The sequence below is a fragment of the Carlito syrichta genome, unplaced genomic scaffold (assembly GCF_000164805.1).
Source record: "Carlito syrichta isolate Samal-C Ts95f unplaced genomic scaffold, Tarsius_syrichta-2.0.1 Scaffold315645, whole genome shotgun sequence".
Lineage (NCBI taxonomy): Eukaryota > Metazoa > Chordata > Mammalia > Primates > Tarsiidae > Carlito > Carlito syrichta.
In genome coordinates this window covers 1647645-1666396 of record NW_007259741.1, presented here as the reverse complement: position 1 = coordinate 1666396, position 18752 = coordinate 1647645, and the positions used below count along the sequence as shown (strand labels likewise).

Below are 18752 nucleotides of genomic sequence, written 5' to 3'. Positions count from 1 at the left end.
CCTGTTCTTAAAATAGTGAAATACCAGCTGGCAGGATTTAGAGAAGTCCTCTAAATTTAGAAAGGATGATCTAGGACTTAAAAAGGAAGTTGAGCCGGGTGCGGTGACTCACGCCCGTAAATCCCAGCACTTTGAGAGGCAGAGGTCAGAAGATTGCCTGAGTCCAGGGTTTCGAGACCAGCCCAGGAAACTTGGCAAGACCTCATCTCTACAATAAATCAAATAAATTAGCTAGGCGTGATGGTACACGCCTGTGGTTCCATCTACTTGGAAGGCTGAGGTGGAAGGATCACCTGAGCCCAGCAGGTCGAGGCTGCAGTGGCTGTGAGCATGCCACTGCACTCCAGTCTGGGCAACAGTGAGACTCTGGAGAAAAGAAAAAAAAAAGAAAGAAAGGAAGGAAGGAAGTTGAATATCCTTCCTGTTGAACTGAGGCAAGTCACTTAGTTCTGAGCCTTAGTTCCTCAACTGCAAAATGCAGATGACAATGTATGTTCCCTACAGGACTCTAATGGGGATTAGATTCTACAGATATATATACAATGTTTAACAAGAATTACTTCCATAATCTGTAATCCTCATTGTAAATTGCTTAGCACAGAGCCATGATAGATGCTCCATGTGTGGTGGCAGCAACTAATATTATTCCATATGCTGATGAGACTATAAAAATAGAAGCTGAGCCTCATAGCTATGCTCTTGCATTGACTTCACCTCTGCTGTTCAACTTCCTTAAAAAAAAAAGAAAATAAAAATACTTAATACTATAAAGAAATAAATGAGAAAATACATGTAAGTAATCATCTTATGATTGGCAACAGTTGTGGCGGTGATTTATTTTTTTCCCTACTTTTGGGCTTGGCCTTGTGCTAGTCAGTTTATGACTGTGTTTTTAAGGACACATTTCCTCCTTCCCTCCCTACACATGAACCTGCCCCTCTCCATCCTGAGGCAGCATACACTCTCACCATATGAAATCATATGGAGTCCCAAAAACACAGGCAAAATTCAACATCTGCTTTACTGCTCCCCATAGAGAGGAACAGAGTTAACTTGGTATTATCTTTTTCTTTTTTAGAATTGGGGGTCTTGCTATGTTGCCCAGGTTTCAGTACAGTGGCTATTCACAGGCATGATCCTAGCTCACTACACCTCTGAACTCCCGGACTCAAGTGATCCTCTTACCTCAGCCTCAGTCTATAGGTGCGACTATAGGTGCGTGCCAGCACCTGGCAGCCTTGGTATTATTTTAATAAAAACCAAGACTGTAAACATTTAAATGAGTGTCATTTTTCAAGATGGTGACATGGCATATGTACATTAAAAACCCACAAACTACCCCTTAAAAATTATGTACTATATTGACATATCACAGGTACTTAATAAATCTTTCCTGAATATAATTATGATTAATTGAAGTGGTATTTTAACTAAAGAATATCTTCTTGGAATTAATTAATTCATAGATTGACATGCTTATTGACTATTAATTCTTATGAGTCAAGCATTATTTGGCTATGCATGCTACAAAAAACTTGAAAATTATTTCATAATAAAAATTTATGCCCTTACATTTAAAAAAAATGTTTTAAATGTATATTACTCTGATAGTCTTTGGGACAGCCGAAAAAAGACACAACATTGTTGCCAAATCAGTGAGCCAGACAATGGATACAGTGAAACACAGGAGACACTATTCAGAGTGCTCCCTGCTGCTGTTGAAAATGATCTATGATCGTGATTAATTGCTTTTGAAATTTTGATCAAAATTGATCTGTCTAATTTTCTGGCACTGGCTCTGTAAGTCAAATCTCATCTTGGAATTACATAAATCAATGTAGTCTGGACTTCTGTAGAAATTGGGGGGGAGAAAGATGGAAATAATTTTTGAGTTGTCAGTGACTGATGGATGTTCTGATCTCACAGTTTTAGTAAAGAAAAGGTCTTACCGTAGCTGTCATAGGCATCCTCACTTACTCCATGACCGTAGTCATAGTACTCAGGCACACTGCAACAGATTTAGACAGCAGTCAATATTACCATCATCAGCAGAAATCAACCCAGACACGCATATGGAATTTGAAGACAAAATGTGTGCTTAGGAAATATCCCAGGAACTTCTTGGCATAACATGTATGATCCTAAAGAAATCTTCAGTATGTAAATACAGCTTATTGACAAGAAGTGTTATGATGTTTTTCATGCCACCTCTATCATCTAATTTGATAAATCAAATTTTCCCTAAAACACAAGTATAATACTTCAAAATGTGTCAAGAAGAGATTTATAAAAGACCTATTTCCAAGAAAAAGTGCTATGTATGATGACAATCTGGTCAATTGTGTATGGCTTTTTATGTTATCACAGGAAATATACATCCCTTTCTTCACTTTCAAACACTTAAATTTTATTTATACACCCCTCTTTCCCTTTCACACCATGTCTGTGCACTTCACAGATATGTAAGCTGTGTCTTTCACCCAGTATTTTACTAAAAACTTCCCCATTTCAACGCAGTGTTCTTTCTCATTTCTGATTTAAAGGCTACTTAGAGTCTCCTGCGACATCAGTTTCCCCCTTTTAAGCTATCACTTCTACTAGCAACCAAATATCTGTATATATCTTCCATCCTACAAAAGCCTTCCCTCACCCACATATCTCCTTCTGGAAACTGTCTTCTTCTCTGTCCCTTTACAGCAAACTTTCTTGAGAAGAGGGAACTCTGCCCACTGTTCACCAACCCTTCCTTCACATGCCTTTGAAGACATTCAGTTTAGCCATTGCTCTGCATCTCCACTAAAACAGCTCTCCTCAAGATCTTAACATTTTCATATCCAGTGGTCAAGCCCTAATCCCCATTTTACTTTAGAATCATTTAACCCAGTCAATCATTTCCTGCTCCTTCTAACAGCTCACTTGTTTCTGGGATCTCTTGTGAGTCTCTTAGTTCACTTCATTTTGACATTCTCTACGGATGCCTTCTCATTTTCCCAACTACTTAATCTTGGAGACCACTGGGGGTCAGTTAAAGAATTCTCTCTTTCATTCATACTTGCTCCCTAGTCATTCTCATCTGATCCCATGGCTTTAATTCCATCTCTACTTTGATGACTCCCAAATTATATCCCATTCTTGGCACTGCCTAGTGTACATTTCCATTTGAATGTCAAACAACATAGCCAAAAACAAAACAAAACAAAACCCTGATTTTCTTTCCAACTCAGACCTGTTCTTTTTGCATTCTTCCCATCTTTATTTACGCATCAACAAAACATCTTTTTTTTTTTCTTTTGAGTTGGAGTCTCACTCAGTCGCCCAGGCTGGAGTGCAGTGGCCGCTCCCGGCCACCACAGCCTCGATCTGCTGGGCTCCGGCGATCCTTCCGCCTCAGCCTTCTAAGCAGCCGAAACTACAGGCATGCGCTACCACGCCCGACTAATTTTTTTTTTAATTTATTGTAGAGATGAGGTCTTGCCAAATTGCCCAGGCGGGTCTCGAACCCGCGGGCTCAGTCAATTCACTCACTTCGGCCTCCCAAAGCATGGGATTACAGGCTGAGCCACCGAGCCCGGCCAACAAAACATCTTAATTAGTGTTACTCATGCCAAAAAATGTGCGGTCCTTTACTGTCTTTCACACCCAATGTTCAATCCAACAGAAAATTCTTTCACTTATGCTTGCAAAATACATCCAGAATCTATACATGTCAAAACCTCTCCACAGCTATGACTGTGGTTAAAGTTATTACTGTTTCTCTCTTAAATGAATTCAACATCCTTCCAACTGGTCTCTGTGCCCTGACTGCTTTGCTCCTATTATTCATGTAGCAGTCACTATCATTCTTATAAAAGTCAGGTCATATTAGTTTGCTACTCAAAGTCCATCAAAGGGTTCCCATATCCTTTCCACCCTAGCATTTCTCCGACCTTGCTGTCCACCACCTTCCCTTCATTTACTCACTATACTCAGGGTACACCGGGTTCCTTGGTGCTCCCTGATTATGACAAAAACGTTACTGTCTCAGGGCCTTTTCAGGTGCAGCCTCCCTATCTGGAATGTGCATTTAAAAAAATGTCCAGTAGTCATTTCTCTCTTTCTTTCAAAGTTCATTCAAATGTCACTTATCTACTTAACTACTTAAACTACTACTTACCCACCCTTCCCTTACTCTGTACATATTATATAAAAAACACACATCTGTCTACTTATTTATGGATTCGTACCTACTTTTAGAATATAAGCTTCTTTGTATACGAAATTGGTCTCTGGTTTATTCACTTGTTCTTATTGTTCTAGAACAATGTTTGGCCCATGATAGCTACTCCATAAATATTTATGGAACAAAAGAATGAATTGCTCAAAGGAGATTAGGTACAAATGGTAAATGAATAACCTAATGTAACCAAGTCATAATTTAAAAAAAACTATAAAGAGGTGAATATTATCTTAATTAATTTATTATTTGGGTAATAAATTCATATATTTTTAGTCTTACTAGGGGATCTATAAATATTTATGATAAATTATATTTTCTCTTAAATCCACTCCTTAGTTTAAAGTTAAATATCAATCCTTGTCCCCCATCTAAATCTTAATTTATAAATTATCTCATTACTACTAATCCCTTTTACGAACATAAAACTGTGGCAAAAGATGGCTGAATATGTAAAAACAAATTGTATAAAGGCTGAGGATGGGGGTTAGATGCTAAAGGATTGTGATGGAAGAAAAGACAGAAGGGCCTAAAATTATATGGTCTATGAATGTGATAGTCATTATCCCTTGAGGCAATTCCATGGGGCTTATTTTGTTAAGTACTTAAGATTTTGTTGATAGTAAAGAAGGAGAAGAAAAAATAAATAAACGTCTGTACATTCAAGATGAAAAGAGGCAGAAATAAGTCTGGTCATCTTTATCTTCCTGAGAAGTAATTTGTAATGAAAGGACTCCAACTGAAGTGTAAAAAAAGTTAAAAAACAGCAACAACAAAAACAGATTGCCTAGATCAGCCCTCACTGCCCAGGGTATTTATATACAAACTGTCTAGGAAAAGAAGTATGGCAGTATGTTTTTCTGCCCATCCTTCAATTGACTTGAGATGGTAGAAGGCTAATGCCATTGGCTGGCAGTTGGATGTTTATCTCTCTTTCACAGACTTATCCTAATAGAAATGATGTACCCAAGTCACAATCTTCACATAGATGAAGCACATTCCTGAGAGGTATTACGTTGATTCCCTAAATTATCAAGAAGTGGCAGTCATGAAGACATGATTAAACAACCAGCACTTCCATTTCTAGGGATGTGTCGAAAAATGCTGGCACTGATAAAAACTTCTCCCTGCCTTGGTCACAATCAATACTTTCTCTGTGAGGAAGCCTCTGATTATGTTTCCCTAAGTGTGTTGTGTGAAGATCAGTAGCACCCAACACTGTTTAGTGTCATTACTATGTTTTTCACTTTTAATTTCTTTTTTTTTTTTTTTGAGTTGGATTCTCACTCTGTCACCCAGACTGGATTGCAGTGTCCGCTCCCAGTCACCGCAGCCTCGACCGGCTGGGCTCCGGCGATCCTTCCGCTCAGCCTTCCAAGTAGCTGGAACTACAGGTGCACACTACCACGCCCGGCTAATTTTTTGATTTGTTGTAGAGATGAGGTCTCGCCTGCCCAGTCGGGTCTCGAACCCTCAGGCTCAGGCAATCCACTCACCTCAGCTTCCCAAAGGCGCGGGATTACAGGCTGAGCCACCGAGCCCAGCTTACTTTTAATTTCAATTGATGAAAATAAGAGAGAGAAAAAGAACAGCAGTGGAGAGAACCTAATACAGAAGCTGCAGTTGTCCATCATAAATGATATACACATAACAGGAGGGAATTTTGACTTCAGAGCACTATCCAAGGGAAAACAGAACACATAAGATATGTGCAAAATAATGCATAGGGTAAGATAATGGAAAATGATGGATAATTATCATAATGGACTCTGCTAGAACCAAAACGTTTGCTTATTAAATTATAGCTTCTCATTTCTTCCATAGAAAAATGTTCACTTGGGCAAATGGCTGCACACGTAGTGAATACGCTCCCCAGCTACTACGTGTGCCCTTGTGACTAAGTCAGGAAACACAGGATGTGTGCAGAGATGAAGGTGACCATTGAGATCATGTCTAACTTAAGAATAAGCTTCTCATCCCGGTCTTGGGCACCTTTATCATCTCAGTTGGTAGAGTACACTCAGAGTGGGGATCCAGCATCTATTACACACAGAAAGCAATGCCTTGAAAAGTCTTGCATTGCAATAGGGGAGAGACCCCTGCCTTCAAATGCTCACATTCAGTAGACTTACTTCTTTACCACTTACCTTGGAAATTGTTAAGAGAAAAAATATGTTTTTTCATATTGTTTGAGTCACTGAGTTTTGAATCTATTACAACAGTTTAGTCAAACACAGAAATCAGTAAGTAGAAGTGTGAAAATTCCATTAAAATCTCAAACTACAAGGCATTACCTTAATGGGGGGATAGTGCAAAAAATGTCTACTGTAGGTAGAAAGGTGAGGACCCTTGTTATGCGATTACCAATGACAACATGGAAAGCAGCTCAAGAACTGTATATCCTAGAATACTAAGGGAAAAAGTGGGACAAAGCCCAAGTGTTGGTGATCCTTACTACTATTAGAAAGGTTAGCTATGAGCGCTCAATTAAGAATGAGCCATTTTGCGAGAAGAAATGAACGTGACTAGAACTTTAAGAGATGCTATCTCTCTGATTTATGTGTTAGTTCTATAATTTAAATTGTTAGACGGTTAAACATTTTGAGGCTTAATAAGAGAATTCAGCTGCTTCTATATTCCAACAGCAAGAGGCAATAAGTGTTGCTCAAAGATGTCCTCACATCTTCCCATTACCGTATACGATCCCTAGAACAATCCTTAGACTCTTAAACATGCACCAGCAGAAAGCATGCTGCAAAAATTGTGAAGTCCCTAAGAAGGACATACTCTATTGTATGGCCAATTCAGATATGCCCAAGGATACGTCCATTTATCCACTGGAATATGAAAGATCCTTCCAGGAAATCAGACTTAACTTTCAGAAAAGAGAACCAAGGTTGCCAGATACACATCCAAAAATCTTATTTCACGGTTGTTGCTAGGTGTCTTAATCTCTGCTTGGCAGGGTTTCTAACTGTTACTGCCAAGAATCTTATGTGACTTCTTCTGTTTTCCTAATGGCAGTTTCTACTACAGCTATTCTGTTCCTTTTTGGTCACTTTGTATCGGATGTTTTGCATGGAAAGAAGGATTGAGAGTAGGTAAAATAGTTTGGATATCATTTTACAGGCTGCCAGATTTCAAAGAACTATGTTAAGATCTAATGTAGAGGTCTGCATATGTGCCAGAGATCGTGAATTTTGAACTGGTTATAGTAATTGGAATTAAACTTAGATTTTTAGATTTAAGCCAGACTCGGTGGCTCAGCCTGTAATCCCGTGCCTTTGGGAGGCTGAGGTGAATGGATTGCCTGAACCCACGGGTTCGAGATCCACCTGGGCAATTTGGCAAGACCTCATCTCTACAATAAATAAATAAATAAAAATAGCCGGGTGTGGTAGCGCGCGCCTGTAGTTCCAGCTACTCGGAAGGCTGAGGTGGAAGGATCGCTGGAGCCCAGCAGGTCGAGGTTGCAGTGGCTGGGAGCGGCCACTGCACTCCAGTCTGGGTGACAGAGTGAGAATCCAACTCAAAACAAACAAACAAAAAAACACAAATAAACTTAGATTTTCTTTTTTGGGAAAAGAGTGGGTAGTTTTTTGTTTTCTGATTGAAAAAGGATATTCACTCACATTAGGGTGACTAGAGTGATGGGCTAGAGATGACTTCTAGAATTTCCCCTCCAAAACACTTGCTACTTCTTCCATGAAAGAGATCAGCTCAGTACTAAATTTTTTAGTCTCCTTTACATTTGAATATGGCCATTTGCAGAGTGATGCTATACATTTTTTATGACTTAATAATAAATTATTTGTCCTCTACTTCCTTTCAATTTTCATGAAACTGGCTGCAAGTGATAATGACTAGAGCCACTTTGGAAGATTAATGTTAATGATGGTATCTTACTTGCCTGAATCCCTGAATGGTGCCATGGAGCAGTGCCTACCTACTTGCCCTTGTCTATTATGTACGAGTGATAAACTTCTCTTGTCTGAGCCACTGAATCACGGGATCTTATAATGGAAGCTTAGCCCATCTCCCAAATAATATAGTTGGCAATTAAAGCAATCCCTTGAAGATTAACAGACATTCAGTAAATATCTGTTGACTGAATGAATAAATTATTAGATAGAATATGTGAAAGAAGAAATCACTGTGTTTGAACATAGTCTTAGAACATGCTACTGTAATTTTTTTATTTTTATTTATTTTATTTTATTTTATTTTATTTTTTTTGAGTTGGAGCCTCACTCTGTCACACAGACTGGAGTGTAGTGGCCGCTCCCGGCCACTGCAACCTCGACCTGCTGGGCTCCGGCGATCCTTCCACCTCAGCCTTCCAAGTAGCCGGAATTACTGGCATGCGCTACCACTTCCAGCTGGTTTTTTGATTTATTGTAGAGATGAGGTCTCGCTGCCCAGGCGGGTCTCGGATCCGCGGGCTCAGGCAATCCACTCACCTCAGCCTCCCAAAGGCGCGTGATTACAGGCTGAGCCACTGAGCCTGGCTACTGTAAATATTTTTATAGAATTTTTGGTGTGCTTGAGAAAGGATATATACTTATATTGAAAGCAATGGGAACAGTAAAAAAAATCATTTATTTATTTTCTGATACAAATTAAATTCCTACTAAAAGTTTACTAAATCAATTTGGTGTTGTTTCTGCCTCCTTTACTTCATTTATTTATTTACTACTTTTATTTAATGTGTGTGTGTGTTTTTTTTAGAATCTAAGGTCTTGGAGTCAAAAAGCTAAAACATGGCATAGAATTTTACTGATAATTAGACATTTTTTGAGTGAATGTAGCTAACATGGTATCTTCTGATTTAATATATATGCCAGTTCCTAGGAAAATTATATCTGCAATAACCACCAAGTAATTAAGTTCCAAATCACTGGTAATTGCCTAAATTTTAATTAACACCTCCATAATTATAACCATGTGTTTTGAAACTTTAATCCTTATATTTTCTAAAATATAAGATAGACGAATAATGAACTGAAAAATAATCAGGTTGTGTTTATACCAAATTCATTTGTCTACTTATACTCATGTGTCAACATGATTAAACAACATGATAAATGATGTAATGAAATTGCTTTCTGAAATAATGCAATGAAAATTATAAGCCAAATTATAAGTTATTCTTAGCCTTTAAGGGTGTATTTTTAAACTGTGTTCTCTTAACCATTAAAATGAAACTTTGTTGGGTCGTGCATTTACAGACATATTTGTCGAGCAAAGATAAATTTTCAGCCCAGTTTCGTCCTCAAGTTGCAAATCGGTTGTACCTTTATTTTTATATCCATTTATGTGATGATTAAATTCTTCTTTTAAGTTTCTTAAAGTTCCAAGAAAGAGCTATTTTAAAAGAGTAAAGGCTGTGTAGATGAATGAGTGCAACATACAAGTATATGCACCAACTCTTATCATCAGTCACAACCCTCTCTCAGTGTCACTCAGGGCATTTACCAAACACTTCTGGGTTGGAAAAGTGGGCAACTCTTCATCAAGTATCTCAAGACACCGCAGCTTTCTTTCACATCTCATCACTGTTGCGTTACCTGCTAATTCTGAATCTGCCCTTAGAGAGAAACATCTACTATTTTGAGCTCTGAAGGTGAAGTTTACCAATAGGCACAACTTTATGCCTCCATTGGAAAAATCTATCTTGATGGAATGCTTATGTTGAAAAATCTATTTGTGAATGTTTCTTAAAATGATTTTAATTTGTCTATTCCTTCTTGAGAAAATCTTATTTTCCCACAAAAACTAGCTGCATGCACCTTTCCTTCCTCACCTCTCCCAATATTTTATTTCCTTTTCATTTATCCCTGACTGTACAAAGTAATAGTATCATGGCCATAAAACAAAAATAGACACCTAGTATCTAAATATAGATACATTCAGTCAACTTCATAAGACATTAAAAATTGAAGAAATGAGGCTAAAAAAGTCCTCATTTTGGAAATTACAGTCTGAAAGAAAAGTCATTAAACATTAAGGAGTAATTCATTCTTTTTTTTTCCCTTCATTCATCAAATCCGAAACCCTAAAAGTATGTAGGAATTACTCAGAAAAGATGGAATGAAGGAGCCGTAGATGCAGGGGACCAGTACCAGTCGAGACTCAGAGGCAAGAAGAAAGGTGGCATCAGTGGCTATTCCTCTCAAGTGATCAGGGATTAGTATTAGAGAGAGAGACTCAACAGTAGTCAATCTCGAGAAAGATGCAGGGAACATATCTTGAAGAGCCTTGTCTTAGCTGCAGTAAGGAGTTTGGATGTTATCTTAAGAGCCACTGAAGACAATGAAGGTTTTAAGAAGGTAACATGATTACATTTTACCTTAAACAAATCACTCTGCTGAGGGTCTCTTTCCTTTTCATTGTTATATCATCAGCACCTGACCCATTACTGAACACAGTAGATCGGTAGATACTCTACAAATATTTACTGCACAAAAAGAGAAGTAAATGCTTGTAGAATGAATAATTTCGCAATTGTGCTCTACCTTGTGTTCTTACACCTATACACCTTTGTATCTATGAACTTGGGCTTTTTCTGTTAAAGTAAAACATGTGAGAAAATTTACATATTAAGAGAAATGATTTGTGAACATAATTGATAATTATTTCATGTTGTTAGATGTTACATTTAAGATTTGCGATTTGAACTGCTAAACGTGTTTTTTTTTTAACAACTTTGCAGATATTAAAAAGGCAAGAAAATGATAAGAAAGGATAGTTCTGGGCTAACTTTGATCAACAATTCAAAAGAGCATTTCGGAAGATTTGGTGGCTAGTGAGAGCAGCACATAAATTAAGTCTGATGTTTTGGAGGCTCAAACTCAAATGCATGGATTTTTAAGAGGTAGGTTTTGGCAATCCCCTTGGATACCCTCCCTTTGTGGGAGCTATTTTATCTTCTCAATAAATCCTACTTAAAAAAAAAAAAGAAGTAGGATCTGTTTCATTTTATTTTTGCTGATACTTTAATAATATCTGCAATGAAAGACAGAACCTATACCTATTAAATGCTATTTCCTTATGATTTAACTCTTCTTTCTACTCCCTTAACACTTCTACCACCTGATTTTTAGAACTGAGAATTTTAAAATGTGAAGGGGTCTTACACAACAAATGAGCCACTTTTCTTAAAATGGACGAAGGACCTAAATGTAAAACCTAAAACTATAAGAATCCTAGAAGAAAATGCGGGAGACACGCTTCTGGACACCCAAATATGCAATGAATTTATGATAAAGTTCCCCAAATCAAATGTTACAAAAGCTAAGATAGATAGGTAGGACCTCATCAAACTGAAAAGCTTTTGTACAGCAAAAGAAACCATCAAAAGAGTCAGGAGATCACCCACAGAATGAGAAAAAAATGCAAATAATGCATCCAGCAAAGCCCTAACATTCAGGATCTATAAGGAACGTAAATGAACTAAAAGAAAAAACAAAAACAAAAAACAATCCCATTAAAAAGTGAGCAAAGCACTCCAGCCTGGGCAACAGAGTGAGACTCCAACTCAAAAAAAAAAAAAAAAGGTGTCCAAAGGAAATGAACAGACACATCTCAAAAGATGACATACAAGCAGCCAACAGACATATGAAAAATGCTCAGCCTCATTGATCATCAGAGAAATGCAAATAGAAACTACAGTGAGATAAAACCTAACTCCAGTAAGGATGGCTATCATTAATAAGTCAAAAAACAACACGTGCTGACGCAGCTATTGAGAACAGGGAACGCTTCTACAATGTTGGCAGGAAGGTAATCTATTTCAACCTCTATGGAAAACAGTGTGGCAATTTCTAAAAGAACTAAAAATTGATCTTCCATATGATCCAGCAATCCTTTTCCTGGGCCAATACCTGAAGGAACATATATCTTGCTCTACCAAAAAACCAAAAAACAAAAACCTGCACACATATGTTTATTGCTTCACTATTCACATGGCAAAAACATGGAATCAACCCTGTTGCCCATTAAAAGTAAACTGGATAAAGAAAATGTGGTACATATACACAATGAGATATGCAACCATAAAGAAGAACAAAATCATGATTTTGGTTGCAGTTGTAAGTCACCATACTGAGAAAACTATCACAAAAACAAAAAACGGAATACTGCATGTTCTCACTCATAAGTGGACCCTGAACACTAATCACATTAGCACAAGGGTGGGAACAACAGTTGCTGGGCACTGCTAGAGGAGGGAGGGAAAAAGGAAGGGGGGGGCACTTGACCACACAAAGGGTACCTCGTCTACTACCAGGGAGAGTGAGGGACAGCTAAAAACCCAAATTTCACCTGCATGCAGCCTACTTACGTAGTAAATCCTACTTGTACTTCACAACGCTATAATAAATAAATTAATTGAAAAAACTCTTATCTTTCTTCTCCTCTCCAAGAAAAAACAGTAACCATAAAAGACACACACACACACAAGTGTGTGTTTATATATCACTATATATATACATATATATATATATTTAATACTCCCTGGAACTCAGTACACATCAAACACTGCTAAGAGCTTTATATATATTGTCTTTTTAAATTGATACAACAATTTTTGAGCTGGTAGTATTAGACCAGGAACGGGAGAAGACATTTGTTTTTTGCTAGATTAAGTTACTTGTTCTAAACTAATCCAGCTCTTGCAATTCATCTAGTCCATTATATGTATGTAAAATAATCACTCTCAACTTTGCATTGTAGTAGACAAAAAGATGGGAAATAATTTACAGTATGATTGTGGACTAATTGTAATTAGGAATATCAGACGAGTTGTGGGATCCCTCTACAATTGCTTGTCCTCCTCTTCCTTCTCAGAAAAATGCCAGTTATCATCAAGAACAATGGCCTGCCGCAAGCACACATACTTCTCAACACCTTTACATTTCCTTCTCAAATATGCCCTCCTCTGGTAAGTTTTCCCAGATCCTAAATAACCCTACAAGGCTACATACCTCCCGTAAATAGCACTGTCATCATTGAAACTCTACCTTCATATGAGCTCTTATTTGCTTTTCTGTTTTCCTATTAAATTACAGTCTTCACAGGGTCAGGTCTATATGGGTCATCATTGTATTCCCAGGGAGTAATACAGTGCCTGACACATGGTAGGTGCTCAAGAAATATTGGCTAAAGCAATGAACTGAAATCTTAGAACTGCCAAGCTTTTATTCACTCAAACTCTAACCGGCTCCCTTCTAACCTGTAAGCATCCCAACAAGACACTGTACTGGTTACCCCAGCCCTCCCTATGTATCCTTATTGAGTACACTTCCCTCCTTCTATTTGGGAAACCTCAAGTCATTTTGTGCCACTGGACCCTTAGCATTCATTTCTACTTGGAAGGAGCACCCCAATTTCCTTTAACAGTTTCCATGACTTAACTTCAAAAAGAGTTACTCTAAGTATGAGAAATGTATGGGAGCCCCTAAAGGTTTTAAGATATTTGTATCAGGAATAGCACATGTGGCTCCTAATTAGACAGTGCCTAAGTGCCAGACAAAAGATGGTACTCTTTTCTTAGAAGAATAGGACATGGGCTGGGGGATTTAGACAAAAAAGAAGCCTTGAAGCTATGTCAGGTAGTCTGAGGTTTGGGTTTTAAAGTATGGAGATTTTGAACTTTATTATTCTCCTTTACTATTTTTCATGGGACTGAGAATCAAAACCTTTGCCTTCTATTTACTTAGACAATTGCGACCGCATAAAAATCATCACATCATTTGATAAGTATTTATTAAGTACCTGTACTAATCTCAGAGTACAAAGAGGAAAAATACAATAACATACTGTTTAGATAGGTTGGAATAAAATATATGTGTTACAAGGAATTCATGAACAAATGAATATTGTGAATATTTTCAACCTACTTGCTCTCCATGTATCCAACAAGATTTATTGAGATCCTCATGTGCCCAGCACTATTATAAGTATTAGGAAATGCAGCAGTAAAGAAAATACTGCTTGTCCTTGTGTAATTCACAAGCAAGGTAATAAACAAGCAAAATAAACAAAAAATAGGCTAAATTAAATAGTAATCAGTGCTAAGGGTGAAAAGACTAAAGCTAGAAGGGGAAGTATTAAGTTTTGAGATAAGGGTACATTTTCCCTAAGGGGAAAAGACTAAAGCTAGAAGGGGAAGTATTAAGTTTGAGGATAAGGGTAAACTTATAGATAAAGTGATTGAAAGTCTTTACTGATAAGATGATATTGAAAAAAGACCTGAAGGAGTTAAAGGAGCAAGACTTGGAAATTTAGGGGAAGAGCATTCTAGGAAAAAGGAATGGAAAACCTATGCTTAGGGTATTCAAGGAATGGCAAGAAAGACTGTGTCCAGGCGAGGAAGCAGGACAGAGAGTTGTCAGTGATGAGACTGGACATGGGGGTAGGGTGACTGGCATGGATGCTTCTCCATGCTGACTCCAAATACTGTTCTTCCTACAGCTGTATCATGAGCTCACTTCCATCTTTCCTGACATTCTCCACTTTTACCATCAGATCTGCTCCCCAAAATTTCACTGACCACAACTCTATAACTTCTATAAAGAAATTTCCAATATAAAAATAGCAGTTGTTAGACTCTCCATATTTACACTAAAGTAGCATGATGGTTTGAAAATATTGGTTGTAATATTGTCAAGGTAAAAAAGGTGTATTTCTTCCTCCAAATATTCAAAGCTAATTATTTTAGTTAAATGCAAAGTAACAACAATTTAGGAAAACATTAATTTATTTGAAAGCAACCCGTTCAAGGCAGCTTGAATTTTGATTACTAAATTGTATAGATGAGTGGTGGTCTTGGAATCCCCTGTTCTGATTAATACTATGCTACACTATTAGTTAGCCTTAAATCTAATACTATAAGTAGACAGATGAGAAGGCACAATATTTATTAGGCTGCTGTTGATAATTTCAAGGGTTTAGTAATACTCTGAGCCATGAAAATTGATAGGTATAAAACACAAGTATGATATATCCAGTCATAAGGGGAAAGCATAGGAAATAAAATAAAAATACATGTAATTGATAATTATGAGTAAATTCAAATACATAGTTAAAAATTATTTCTTTTCTTTTTTAGAGAGAGTTGTACCTTGTTGTCTAGGCTGGAGTGCAGTGTCGTTATCATGGCTCACTGTAGCCTTAAATTCTTGGGCTCATGTGATCCTCCCACTTCAACCTCTTGAATAGTCAAATAGTTGAGGCTACAGGTGTATGCTACCATACACAGATAATTATTTTTTGTAGAGATGGGTCTTGCTATGTTGCCCAGGCTGGTCTTGAACTTTTGGACTTAAGTGATCCTTCTGACTTGGCCTCCCAAAGTGATGGGATTACGGGTGTGAGTCCCTGTGCCCAGCCCAGTTAGGAATTTTTTTTTTTTTTGAAAGCAGGATTTATTGAGAGGACAGAAAAGCTCCCACAGTGGGAGAGGATCTGAAGGGGTTGTCCCCAGTTAGAAATTCTTAAGTAATCTCATCTTTTTAGGCTAAAATCACAGGTACCAATATCACTAGAATGAATAAGATACTTAAATATAAAAAATGTATAATTTAAATTGTTTAGCCATCATTCTGCATACATATTTTATACATTTTATTTTTGCTCTTTTACTATTTAGAAATTGGTCTTTATTCTGAGGACAACTAAAGAATTGAAACATACAAGTTAATCTTTCTGAAATCAGAAATTATTGTTTACTGTTATGATCATGTGCTTTGCTGAGAATTCATTATCATTGCATTTATATTGCTAGTCAATAAAAACTTGGTATGAAAATAATACCAAATACTTGAACTCACTGTATAACTTTTATTTTACCCACTTCAAGTACAAAATAATTAAAATAGACTATAAAGAAATAAAACTTTCTTATACATTTTTATTCAAAAATCATTTTATATGATCATAAATGTTAAATATTGAGTTTTTTTGACATGTGCCTCAACTAAAATGCAAATACCCTTCTCTATGTTCAAATATCAATAGTTTGTACAGACTTCTAGCAAAGGAAAAATAATTGCTTTAGATACTATATTTCTAAAGTATCTTTGAAATTTCATCCAGTTTGTATTGTTTTAAAATATTTTTGAAATGCTATTTTTATATTATTTATTATACATTCAATAGTATTAAATAGGACACATTGTGCTATATAGCAGCCATGTTTGAGTATAACTTGAACATAAATTTGTTTCTTCTAAAATTAACTAGTAAATGGAATACATTAAACATAGATAGATGTACAGCTATACTGACAGATAGCTAGATAACCTCCTGTAGTTTTTCTGGCCAGTTTGTTTTGAGCAAGTCAAAGATATAAATCTCTGACTCAAGGGTAATTTGTTGTGAGACAAGAAAAATTAATAGTTTCAAGGGTGGAGAATAGTGAGGTCTCAATTCTCTGACCCATTTGAAGAAAAATCAGTATTTCTTCTAAAAATGATATGCAGAAAAAACTTGAAGTTGAGAATTGCTATTTTCTGTTTTATGAATATATCATCTGGGATGAATCATTTAATCTCGTTGAACCTGTTTCTCCACCTTAATATGGGCAATAACGATCTCTACTTCAAGTATTGATGAGATAACCTGTGGCTGCCCCATGGGAAGTGCTTAGTACCACATCAGGTGTTCTGTAGGTATTAATAATAAGTGATTGTCCAACCAAAGAAGGCATAAACATAAAGCTCCTTTTTTCATGTTCATAAAAGTTGCGGTGCTGAGAAAGACTTCATCTTCTTGAAATATTCTGAAACATGCAATAACCATACTTGCCCTCCTATGTTTCAGTTGATGGTATTTAATGTTCACAGGATGAAATATAGGCTGATTATTCACAATAAAAGTGACATATTTGTTCTACTCATAGATTAGGAATCAAGATAGATGATCTACAAGGCATCTAATGCAGAATTATGATCAGCTTTGCAATGATCTTTTTATAGAAATGGATATTTTGAGAGTATAACCTCATGCCCCAAATGAGAGATATATTTATATATGCTTTTGTGTTCTGGGTAACACTGTGCACACATTTCTGCAAAAAGCCTCCCTTTATAAGCACTCTTTAATCATTTATTTTCAATTTAGGTTGTATTTATTTATTTTTTTGCTTACTTTGATGCTTTATTACATAAATGAGGGGTGAGCAATTTTATAACAAAAACATTAATCTTTCATTTTATTGTGTGGAATTATCATTAGAACATAGCAATTACTTTCTATAAATAACACCTTCAACTGACTGATTAATTAGGCTCGGTGGTAAATGACATTAGTAAATGAACTGTTACATGCCTTTGGTACAAATACACAGAAATTATTGAACCTTAGTTTGAAATGAACATAATTTTAACTGCATACATATATTTCTTTGGCAAAGTCATCATTCATGAGTATCAGTAGGATTTTAGTGCTGTAAACACCAGTATAATTTCTAATTATTTCAACACTTTAGTCTAGTTGACTTTGCAGCTGAACGCATTGGTGCGAGCTGTGCTGTGGCTATGTGTTAATAGTGATTTATCCTCTTCCTTATTCCAATCACAACTGGAATCTCACCTGTACTACATGATGTTCTGAAATCACTTGTTACTTATTAAATAAAGGGTTATTTTCGCACATTAAAGTTTTCTTTAGAAATTTAAAGAGTCTGGGGAAAAATATGTGAATTAATAACAATGATTTTGTTCTGACAGAGCTTTTCTTTGTGTAAGAAAACATGTCCACATCCGTCGAGAAACTTTTGGCACGTAACTTACACCAGGTGAACTTTTAACTATTTTATGATTAGAAGCATTATGAAACTTGCTTACCACTAAACATTAGTAATAATACCGAATTACTACAAAACAAAAGGAAATTAGAATTCTAACTGCTTGTCTCATGTGCCACCACTATGGCATACTTTGAACTGAATTATAATTACGTATTTTCATATCACATTTTCTCTAGTCCTTAGACTGTGAGTGATAATTCTTTTCTTTTCTTTTTTATAAGTTGGAGTCTCACTCTGCCGCCCAGACTGGAGTGCAGTGGCATGCTCGCGGTCACCACTGCCTTGACCTGCTGGGCCTAGGCAATCCTTTCACTTCAGTCTTCCAAGTAGCTAGAATTACAGGAGCGCACTACCATGCCCGGCTTATTTGCTTGTTTGTTTGTTTGTTTGTTGTAGAGATGAGGTCTCACCAAGTTGTCCAGGCTGGTTTTGAACCCCTGGGCTCAAGCAATCCTCTCACCTCAGCCTCCCAAGTGCTGAGATTACAGGCTTGAGTCACTGCTCCTAGCTGGGTGAATGCACCTGGCTGAGTGATAATTCTTAAACACAGAGCACAAGTTCATTTTCTACATCTGAATCACCTATCCGGTCTCTTTCTTTTGGCTCCCCTCACACCATGACATGGCAGAGCGTCTCCCAAAGACATGAATCCTTTCATGACTCAATGCCCCTGACTTTGGCAATCTTGTCTATATGGTACTTCTATTTGTTCATTCTCAGAACCAGCTC

The 18752-nt window shown here is 36.8% G+C and overlaps 1 protein-coding gene across 1 annotated transcript in view; it reads right to left on the bottom strand.

The window, feature by feature from the left end:
* KHDRBS2 (KH RNA binding domain containing, signal transduction associated 2) overlaps positions 1–18752 on the bottom strand; it is a 478057-nt gene that overhangs the window by 17799 nt on the left and 441506 nt on the right. Inside the window, exon 7 of the mRNA XM_021706491.1 lies at positions 1950–2008. Coding sequence (XP_021562166.1) covers positions 1950–2008 — 59 coding nt within the window. The remainder of the gene's footprint in view (positions 1–1949; positions 2009–18752) is intronic.